We start from the raw sequence: 11,180 nt of genomic DNA, 5'->3' as shown, positions 1-11,180 counted from the left end.
ACCGCCCGCGCCGGGCCCCTCTGCCCCCGCCCTGCCCGGCCCCGCCGCCCTCCCCCGCAGCGCCGGGGCCCGCGGGCCGCGCGGGACCGTGCTGTGCCAGGCCCGGGGGCCGCCGGCAGGCGGGCCGGGCGGAGCCGCTGTGGGCGCTGGCGGGGGGCGGGCGAGCGGCGAGGGCGGGGGGTCCGTGCTGTCCATGCTCGACCCGGCCCTCTGGCAGCCCTGGCGGTGCCCGGAGGGGCCCCGCGCTCGGCTCGCTGGAGACTGTGCCGCCCGGCCCTGAGCGCGGCACCCCGTGCCCGGGTGTGGGGACCTGTCCCCGGGGCCCCTTCCCTGTGCCCGGACTTGGGGCGCAGCCTGGGTATTTTACCTGAGCTGCCCGCACACAGGCCGTGCCGGTTCGGCAGATCCGTATTTCTTTAAATAAAGCTGAACATTAAATATAAACACGTGGCTTGGTTTTGGCGTAGTACTATGAAGAGCAAAAAGTAAACTGAACTGAACTAAATAACCTGTGGTCAGAGTGAAGTGGATTTGTGTATTTGCATAGGTATCATTTCATGTGTTTAAAGGGCTGTACTGCCAGCAGCGGGTTAAAAGCAATAGCGCGGTGTTTTCAAAGGAATCACAGCGACAGGGCTGCTAGAGGAGCAAGGGGAAGGGAAGAGGCACAGCTGTAGAGCAAGCTGTAGGATAGTGCTCTGCAGGGTTTTTTTATGGTTAAAATGTAACATTAAAAATACTGTTATGCTATAGAAAAGGCTCAAAGATATGCTTTGCTATAGCTTCAGTAAAATAGCCACAGGCTTGGGGCGAGCAAGAAGTATCGTGAATTGTAGTAGGGGACGAGTGTAACTGGTGTAGTAATCACATGGAAAAACAGATAAGGATGTTGTGATGGTCAGTTAATGCAGGTCTCTCTTGTTCTTCAGGTAAAGCAAATTGAAAAACGAGACTCTGTTTTAACATCAAAAAACCAAATTGACAGGCTGACCCGACCTGGATCTTCCTATTTCAACTTGAACCCTTTTGAGGTTAGTTTGAACATTTTGTCCTCCCTTCTGACTTAGTCTACCAACTTCTCGATTTCCTGAGCATTTTATTGCTGTAAAAGACTGAACATAAAGAAAAAAAATCTCTAGGTACAGATTACTGTGCAGAAGTTTTGCAGAAGCAGAAGGATGGTGTCTGTGTGCTCTCTCTCTTTCTCACTTATGGCGGTGCAAACTATGTTCTTTTGTCACATTTCCCTCATGCAACATCACTTGAAGATTTGGCAGATCAGTGCTGGGTACTTTCTGAACAGAAAAGTAACAGCTGGAGGTGGCAGCTTGGCAAGTTCTGGTCAGAGCTTTCTTAATTCAGCATTTCTAATTGTGTGTTTTATTTTGGGTGTTCATCCCACTGAACTTGTGTAGCCTGAAGAACACAGTAAATAATTAATATGGTATTCAGCTGGATCTGGCTTTCCCTGTGTATATTCCTTCCCAATGTCATTTTCTCTGCCTTTTTAGAGCCCCAGGTGCTTTTTGTAGACCCAGTTCAGGGCTGGGCAGCCAGATCAGTTGGCAGATTCACTCTGACAACGTTCAGTTTTGTGTAGATCTTAGATCTTTGACTTGGAGAGTAAATTAAGAAAGCCATTTGGGAGTAGACTGTAGCTTTCCTGTGGGAGAGTGTTTTTTATTTACAGACTACCGTGAATCTGCTCACTTGTTGCTTAGATCTTCTGTTCAGTAAATTAATTCACAGAAGAGCTCCTAAACCTTGCCACATCCATAAAGATCAGTGGACAAGTGGTCTCATTCATGGAAACCAAACAGTAAAACTCTACTGTAGTCTTCTTTTAAAATGATAAAATGAATAAATTCTTACAAATGGTAGTTTCCTGCCCAGAGTTCTCAGTTATGAATGACCTGACAGTGTTCCAAAGCCCCCATACGCTTCTGTTTCTGCCAGACTGAGCATTGCTACAGGACTGGTTGAAGGTTCAGACCAATTTATGGATGGCAGCTGTCTACACAAGACTTGAGTGTAGAAAGGGCACTGGCATAGCCAGAGGAATCTGGCGTTAGTAGAAGTAGAGTGTCACAAACATGATGACTCTTAAAATGTTTTTGTTTTACTGGATGAAAATTCATGTTGTGATGGAGGAAGCTTTCTGGCCTGTGTCTGTGTGCCAGTGAACCAAGTGTTACCGAATGTGCTGAGTTGGAAGGGACCCATCAGGATCACTGAGTCCAACTTCTGGCCCTGAAAAGGACACCCCAACAATCCCACCCTGTGCCTGAGAGCATTGTCCAAACACTGCTTGAACTCAGGCTTGATGCTGTGACCTCTGCCCGGGGGAGTCTGTTCCAGTGTTCAGCCACCCTCTGGGTGGAAAACCTTCTGATATCCAACCTAAACTTCCCCTGACTCAGTTTCATGCTGTTTCTTTGAGTCCCATCACTGGTCATGAGAGTGAAGAGATCAGTACCTGCCCCTCGTGTGGATGTTAAAGACCCCAATGAAGTCTGACCTCAGTCTCCTCCAGGCTGAACAAACCAAGTGGCCTCAGCCACTCCTCATAAGAGTGTTAGAGCTTACTGCCAGAAACCTGATGCATGGAGAGTAGCATCAAACTTCCTTTGCTCTCATGGTGTCTTTTAGGTGCTGCAGATGGATCCTGAAGCCACAGATGAAGAGATAAAGAAAAGATTCCGACAGGTATTTGGCTTTTGCACTTGAAGTCTCTGGAAGGAAACTAGAAGTTCTGTTGAGATTGTGGAGCTGGGCTTGGGCTCAAGAAAAATGGTGATAAGGCTGTACTTGGGTAGAGGAAATGGCCATTTTTGGCAGAAATGCATAGAACAATGCTTGTATCAACAAGAGGAGAGCTGCAGAAGTGTCCCTGCTCCATGCATGGTTGGCTGCTTTGCCTGTGCAGCGTGTCAGGGGGCTACTGCAAACTGATATGCCCATGTATTATCAGCTTATTGAACTGGACTTCAAGGAGAAGATGAAAACTCATCAGAAATCAGTTACCAAACTGAAAAAAGGTATTTTTCTCTATAGTATGGACTTAGATCCAGAAGTGTATTTTCTCTGATATTTCTTTAAGAATTTCAGTGGGCATTTTTGGTGGCTTGGTTACTGGGAACAGCAGCAGCCCTCCTCACTGACCTCTCTGCAACAAAGGAAACATTACCCCAGCTTCCCTCTGCTGACAAACCTGCAGGAAAAATTTGAGTTTAATCAGTGCATGCAGCAAAGAAAGGGTATTTGTAGGGCTGTGGCCTCCACCTGAATTAATGCTGTGAGTGCTGGCTGGCAGATGAATGTGCCTGCCAGATTGGTGATGGGGTATGGGCTCCTCCTGTACATGGGAGGTGGAAGGATAAACTTTTGGTCTGTGTCTGACTTCTCGATTCTGTGAGACAATAAACTGGGGCTGTTTCAGCTTTGGGCTGGTAAAATACTACAGGGAGATGTTTTGAAGTCAAGATGATGAAGTGAAAAAGGTGCATGGAATTGTGTATTGAAGAAATCAAACACCTAAATACAGTATGTGGAACAGCCAACAGAGGGGAAAAAAGCAAGTAAATCTGTTCAGGACTGAAGGCAAACCTTTTCCCTGGGAACTAGAAAGTGGCAGCTGTAGAGTAGTTATTTTGCATTCTTTGGCACTAATGCAGTTTCAGTTGCTGATCTGTACAGCAATAGCAAAAATAAGAGATTTAAAAAAAATAGCTATATGGGGAAAGTCTGAAAGAACTTAGTCTGGAAAAGGAATGTGGAGGAGGACATGTGCTTTCCAGCACAGTTAAAGTTGCCCTAAGGATGGTAGTGATCCGTGTCCTGTCTGTGCCAGAGTACAGGAAGAAGTTTTCTTAACTTTTAGTAAAGTAGCCTAAGGAAAAACTTTACCACTCTGAACAGTTTGGTGTTTGGACAACCTTAGGGATACTGGAGAACTTCTTGGGAGAATTTGGTTAAGCATGATCTTTGTGGGTTTGGTTTTTGTCAAGACCAAGGATACAAAACCTGTGTGACCAAGGGGCTCATATCAGCCCAGGCACTGCAGCTGAGGGCTGTTTAGATTTTTCCACACTTCCCAAACTGCATCTTTTCTCGGATAGCCTGTTTGTTAGACGGATTGTTTGATTTATCAGTTTGTACTGGCACGTACTTCTGCATGAGTTGTCCGTGTACAAAGGAATGTGATCCCTTGGGATTCTTTCTGTCTGAGACTATTTCACTCCTCTCAAAAATCTCTGAAATACTCTTCATCTTTTACATTGATCTTGATAGCAAAATCCTTTCTCTTGCAGCTGTCAATATTGGTGCATCCAGACAAAAACCAAGATGATGCAGATAGAGCCCAGAAGGCATTTGAAGGTAACACTCACCCTTACTCTGTGTTGCTCTGGGTTAGTAGTTAATGCTGCTTTTCTGGTGCTGGTTTAGATGTTTGTTGGGGTGGAGGGGACAAGGGTTGCTGCAGAGGTGCTTTAGCGGGGTAGAAGCAGCTGCGGGAGCAGCAGCTGTGTGGGGTGGTGGCGTTTCAGCAAATGACACTAGGTGGCAACAGTGGCATCGTCATGTCACAACGGGGACAGACACCTCTGTGGGGTTTTGGGATTGTTCAAGAAAAGCTGTTTGATCTGTGCATTAGATTGTATTCAATGACCATACAACAGAAGTAATGTGATGGTTTTAGATGTATGCTTTGCATCACAGTGAGGTGTTCTGCACCTTAAACTCACCTCATGCCCTATAACTACAGCTGGTAGGACTGATACTTTCACCTGCTGCCTCCAGAAGGTATGGGATAGTTCCTGCCATTACTATACCCTAAAACACATTTAACTAATCATGTTATCACTTACCTAGATGTATTTAATAAAAAAAAGAACCTACCAAACAAATGACACCCACAAATTCTAGAAGCCAGATTTGTAATGCCAACAAGTAGCAGTCTTGTGATGCCTTGTGAATGTGACTGCTGGTGCTATTAACGTTGGTCCTTTTTGTTAGCTGTAGATAAAGCATACAAGCTGCTGCTAGATCAGGAGCAAAAGAAGAGAGCCTTGGATGTGATACAGGCAGGAAAAGAATATGTGGAACACACTGTAAGTATGGGAACATCTAGGGATGGGGGTGAGTGGTAATCAATCAAATCAATCAATCAAACCTTGTAATGGAGCTGTGCAGGTGGCTCCAAGCTCTTCACAGCAGGGACAAGTCTGCTGTGTGCAGGACTGCTGTTGAGCTCAGTGCTAGATAATTCAGTGAAATTCAGTACTTGAAATAATTAGGTCAGATCACATGATCTGACCTAAATATTTTTTTCCAAGTCTATGAATGAATGATGCAGTTCAGATGTGTGTAGGTAGAAGAGAATAGGTGGTGACAGCAGGAGACTGGGAAGTTTGGAGGATATTGACCTATAAGAAAAGGAGCTTGGATTGCACTGGCCAAGAAGTTAGTTGGGTGATGTGGATGGGCTAAAACATGATAAGCTCGAGGAAGCAGATGATATGGGAGAACTCAGATACTCTTAACACAAGGGACACTTGATGTTCTGCTTGTTGTTTTAGTCACTTGAATATCAAATAGCAAAATAAACTTCCTGCTGGTTTGGATGGTGTATATTTGATAACAATATATCTGTTAAAAATACCCAGAAGGGATTGTATTGAAGGAATAGTATCCAACATAATACTTTTAATTACTGCAGTTTGTGTGATAGTGATCTTGTAAGTGTTTATCTGGGCCTAGAAGAGTTTGGTCTGAAATAAAAAAATCAATGCAATGAAGAACGGACTTCTTCCTACGTGTTGGAGTAGGAATGCAGAACTACTTGGATACAATTGTGCTAGGCCTATAAGACTTCTAAGGTTCTTATTTTTGTTCCTAATCTTTAGGTGAAAGAAAAAAAGAAACAGTTGAAGAAGGATGGAAAACCTCCCAATGTAGAGGAGGATGATCCTGAAGTTGTAAGTCATACAGCTGTTCAGAGAAACTGGGGAGTACAAAGCGTGTTTTGAGGAATTAAGATTCAAAACCAGTGAAGAAGTATTTGTTAGACTTGTTAATGTTGTAAATCTGTACAGTTACAGAAGAGCAAATTCTGCTTAGCCACTGTAGAGTACCATGTGTCAGGTGATACCCCTGTACTTTGGAAAATAGTTTAACTGTAGTGTAAAGAGTAAATATATCAGGAGATTATATTGACCAAAATACCCTCTTCTTTTCTTGGAGCAATTCTTCATTGCTTGTGCATCATGCAGTCTTTTTTGAATTTAATTTCTTGTTGTCTTCTGACTGCTGGAACTGTGGCATTCCTGCTGCCTGCAGAGGCATGTGTAGGACCCACTGCAGCGTGGCTAAAATGAGCTCTGTGAGTTTTTTGGGTGAGAGCTGTTCTGGCTGTTTCTTCCATATAGCACTGGAGGACAGACGTGCTGTTCTGCAACAAATCACTTGTATTAAAAAAAGCATGGCATAATTTAGTTCTTTTTACCTGGGTTCTAGTCTGAAAAAGTGATATGAGAGGCTGTAACAATGAGAGATGATTTCCAAACACTGACTTCATTAGTCTTACTTTCGTCACCTTTTTTTTTTTTGTGGAAAGTGATTTTTTCCTGTTGATATCAACACAGTAACCCCATAACCATCCTATTTTCCATTGATTTTCATAAGTCTCTTGCTGTTCTTTAGTAATGAAGGTTGTTTAAAGTATACCGATTTCCTACTGGGAAGCCAATGCTAGATTTTTACAACACATCAAGAAGATCTGCTGAAAAATTACTCTCTAAACAGTGACCATTTTGCCTTTTTTTGTCAAATATAAAATTGCAAGACTTAAGAGAGTTTGAAATGAACAGTTCTGTTTAGACACAACTTCATGGATACAAATTAAAACAAGACTAATATGAGGCTAATATGTAGTTGCTTCCTGGTGCCAGGGCCAGAATTTAGTCAGCAGTGGTTTATACCTTTTTGTGTGCTGCTGCTATTGTCCACTGTCAGGGTAGGATAAGGGTTATGTGGGCACACCTATGGTTCACTTCTTATGCTTCTTACATTCGTATGTAAAACAGACTTTAGCTATGTTTATGGGCATTATTTTAAGACTGGATTTGTGTTTTACAGTTCAAACAAGCTGTATACAAACAGACAATGAAGCTCTTTGCTGAACTGGAAATTAAGAGGAAAGAAAGAGAAGCAAAAGAAATGCATGAAAGGTATAAGCAGTGTTCTGCTTGTGCAGTTCAGGCTCTTCTTCCCCCTCATGCTTCCTCAGAGAAGATAAGGGACCGTAGAGTCTTCAAATAGTCTAAGTTGGAATGAACCTCTGGGGATCAGAGGGATGACCTCCTGCTGAAGTTAAGGCCTTAGATTAGATTAACAAGGGTCCTGTCAAGCTGACCTCCAATAATGTAGATTCCCCCACTTCTCTGGGCAGCCCGTGGGTTGTAGAAAAGCACACAGGAAATTTGCCCTCCTGTGTTGAAGACATCAATATATTTGATATGCTTATATTCTCTTATGTGTACACATGGAGGTCAGCCACAACAGTGAAATGGTGATACAATTCTGCATGCTGTTGGCATGCAAAGGATTGATTTTTAATCTTAATGAAGTGTCAGAAATACCCTGTGGCATGTGTGATCCTGAACTATTTTAGATGTTTTGATCACATGTTGCCTGAATGCTCGCTGTGGATGCACTTCCTAAAGAGTGGTTCTATGCTGGTCAGTGAGGTGAGAGATGGCTGCAGGCCACTGCTTTTGATTACAGGTGAAAATTAGGGGGTTAAAAATTTAATTCCTACCTTGCATGTTCAAGTGGCTATTAACATCTCAAAATGTGTACTCTCAACAGTTATAGAGACTTACCACTAGAGTTATGAAGGAGTCCAACTTGTTTTGCTGAGCAGGAGAAGCTGATTCACTAATTGTGTGCATGCTGTCAGTGGGGCCAAACCATCATCTCTGCTTGCTGCTCTTCCAAATTTGAAACAAAATTCTATTTGCTGTGCTATTTAGGTGTGCATATCTATCTCTTCTGTAGTCTGTCAAGAAATCAGAAGAGCTTTCCAAGATGTTCTGAAAGTACTACTGTTTCTTTAAAGTAGATGCTTGTGGGTTCATGACTTCTGTGTGGTTTCCCTTCCAGGAAGCGGCAGAGGGAAGAGGAAATTGAAGCACAAGAGAAAGCTAAAAGAGAACGAGAATGGCAGAAGAACTTTGAGGTAATTAGCAGCTTAACTTTCAGGATGGGCCTTAGCAATTCTTGGCCATGCTGCATGGGATGGCCACAGAGAGATGAGAGGCCTTTTGTATGCAAGTCTATAAGATAATTTAAGTAAAAGATCTGCACTAGCCTGGGTGGTCCATGTGTAGAGAGAAGAGCCCAGAAGGGCTTTCGTATCACCTGTGCAGAAGCGGGTCTGGTAAGTTAAGGTATAGTATTGTTCACCTATGTCAGCAGTTCATTCTTGTCTCTAGTTGTGAATTTGAATTGTTGCTTAGCCCAGGTCACTGGAGACCAGCAAAACTTAATCTGGCAACTGCTTGTGTGGGCTGTTGGTGGTACTTCCCAGTCTGGTTGCTAACACTTACAGAATCTGTGTCTCCTCTAAATATCAGAAACATGATTGACAGTCACTTCCCTGTACTCGGCCATGCTGCTGTCAGGATTTAGGCGTGTCCAAAGTGGTTTGTGGTCGTTGTGTTGCTATTCTAGAGGTCAAACCTACAGCCCACCAGGATACTCGATCTAGCCTGTAACTGCTCCTTCATTACACACCAGAGTTGAAGACCTGAGATGTGCAGGGGTGGTGGGCAGGAAAGGAGTCAGTAAGGATGTGCAGGACCTCATGAAAGAATGAGCTAGATTGTTCATTTAATCCAAAGCCAGAGCCCAGTCTTATGTTCAAGAGGACTTTAAAAAAGGCAGTATCTGGGACAGGAGTGTATGAACTGGACCGGCACCCTGTGGAAAGTGGACAACTAGGATGTCTCTGAACACTCAGCTGGGAAGACTTTGTGGTTATGTGCTGTATAGCAGGTATATAGGAGCTGAATATTCTAGAAAACTTGTTTAATGCTGCTGTGTTGAGTGTGCTGTGAGTTTTGTCATGCAATGCCAGAGAGGTAAATTCAGTGTGTCACTGGCCTTGCTGCTGGCAGAGGTTCTGTGTTCTCACACCAGGATGGCCACAGAAGGTGGATGTCACAGCTGTAGGGGTGCAGTAAAGCACAGCAGTTGGGGACGTGGGACTGTCACAAATAAGGATGGAACAGAGAGGAGCTGCAGAACTATTGATACTGTAGCTGTGAGCACCTGTGTGTCCTTTGCCACTGCTGGACAGCTGAACCTCTGCACCAGCAGAAATAGGCCTCTCATTCTTGTGTATCCCAAGAGTTCATTTTGGACATTTACACTGAGCTTTGACACAGTCTTTTCACATAGATTAAATGGTCACCAGCAAGGCTGGAAAAGACCAGTGCAGCTGTTACCTGCAGATGTGTTGGGGGTGCGGTGTGCCCCAGTATCCAGATCCCTGCTAGTGCTAGGCCCTGTCCCATCCTGCCATGGAAAGAGGAGAGGGAAGCAGCTGCTGTAGCCAGAGCCCATCTGCAGCACTAGTATTGTAGAGATGGGCCTCAAGTGGATGGATCCCATGCTGTGAAGTGGATCATCTGTGGACTTACTCTGTCCTACTATGAAACCTGCAGCCTGTCGAGATCCTAGGTTGGTTTTGTGGAGAGATTTGGGGTTGGTGGTTTTATTTTTTTTAAAGTTTTTGTTTTTGTTATCTCCTCAGGAAAGGTTTTTGCTGCTCTGCAGGTAGGGCAGGGAGAGGAGAAGAGTGCACCAGAGACCTTTTCTCATTGTGTCAATGTGGTGAGACTTGGGGTGAGAAGCATGAGAGAAGGCAGCAGTATGTTTTCCTTCTCTCTTCTCCCTGCCTCCAAGCTGCAGCACCAGGAGAGTGAGGAGGTGAGACAGAGAAAGGAGATGGCCCGTTCTGGGCTGGCAGATTAGGAACAGCCATTGGAGAGGAGGTTTCTTTTTATCTTTAAACTTTAGAGGATTCAGCTGAGGCTAGTCAGGACTGCCCAACCCAAGCTGGTTGTTTCTAAAACAAGAAACCAGCAGAGTGCTTATACTGGTGTGTCTAAGCTCACTTGTAGTTCCACTGCACTGTGTTGCTCTGGCTCTTCCCAGCGTCTGCGTGTCTTTGGCTGTCAGGGGCTGCTGGATAAGGGAAAATTGCTACTGAAATGGGTATATACTGCCTGTGTTCTGCCTCTTGCACTTTTTAACTCTCCACTTCCTCTCTGTTGTTCCCAGGAAAGTCGGGATGGTCGTGTAGACAGCTGGAGAAATTTCCAGGCAAATACAAAGGGGAAGAAAGAAAAGAAGAACAGGACCTTCCTCAGACCTCCCAAAGTAAAAATGGAGCAGCGTGAATGATCCTGGCAGCACTGCCCAAATGCAGCTCCTCAGTCCCTTCTCTGCTTTTAAGGACTCATTGGCACCTAGAGTAAGATATGCTTTTTAGTAGACTGTTTGTTTCCAGTACAATTAATTATTGGTTGAAGTATTTTTTGTACTCAGTCCATTTGAAGTAGGGCCAGAGAATGACCCCGGCCAAGGCCCCGCTCCACATAGAACACTTGGCTTAGGAGAGTCCCCGCCATTCCTGCTGTCCCTGTGTCTGCTGCCCTGTAACTCGGTGTTTTGTACTTCACAGAGACTGTGCTGTTTCACCACTTCTGTTTCTAGTTTGAGAGCTGAACAAGATATTGGAAATGCATCCAAACCTTTCCAGGCATCATCTTTCTCAGCAAGTTCAGCTTGGGAAAGGTCTGGACTGGCTCTGGGATTGTGCTTCCAGCACGGTGCAGTGCAGCTGGCCAGCAGTTAAGTCCTGCAGCTCCTCACTGCACTGAGTGGTGCTTGGAAGGAACCTGCCCCCAAGATCTGATTTCCAAACTAAAATCCCAGCTCTCAGACTTAGACTTCTGTTAATCTCAGTGACCTCCTGGTCACTTCCTATAAAGGAAAATAACTTCTCTTGATTAATAGTTAAGCTGCAATGGTCTGTATGTAAAATAAATTTTTACCCAAATTACTGGTTTTTTTCTTGGAATTATTAAAAAATGCAATAGCAAGGGTGTGAA

At 44.4% G+C, this 11,180-nt stretch overlaps 1 protein-coding gene across 1 annotated transcript in view; it reads left to right on the top strand.

Moving 5' to 3' along the window:
* The window catches only part of DNAJC8 (DnaJ heat shock protein family (Hsp40) member C8), an 11,292-nt gene extending 161 nt beyond the window's left edge, over window positions 1–11,131 (top strand). The window contains exons 2-9 of the mRNA XM_027694023.1: window positions 912–1,031; window positions 2,650–2,706; window positions 4,311–4,377; window positions 5,017–5,111; window positions 5,907–5,978; window positions 7,138–7,229; window positions 8,164–8,239; window positions 10,348–11,131. Coding sequence (XP_027549824.1) covers window positions 2,659–2,706; window positions 4,311–4,377; window positions 5,017–5,111; window positions 5,907–5,978; window positions 7,138–7,229; window positions 8,164–8,239; window positions 10,348–10,470 — 573 coding nt within the window. The 5' untranslated portion in view covers window positions 912–1,031; window positions 2,650–2,658 and the 3' untranslated portion in view covers window positions 10,471–11,131. The remainder of the gene's footprint in view (window positions 1–911; window positions 1,032–2,649; window positions 2,707–4,310; window positions 4,378–5,016; window positions 5,112–5,906; window positions 5,979–7,137; window positions 7,230–8,163; window positions 8,240–10,347) is intronic.
* The last annotated feature ends 49 nt before the right edge of the window (window positions 11,132–11,180 follow it).

Source organism: Neopelma chrysocephalum, unplaced genomic scaffold (assembly GCF_003984885.1).
Source record: "Neopelma chrysocephalum unplaced genomic scaffold, ASM398488v2 Primary Assembly neopelma1_95b, whole genome shotgun sequence".
NCBI lineage: Eukaryota > Metazoa > Chordata > Aves > Passeriformes > Pipridae > Neopelma > Neopelma chrysocephalum.
Note: the sequence above shows the minus strand (reverse complement) of the source record. Positions and strands in the feature narration are given on the sequence as shown.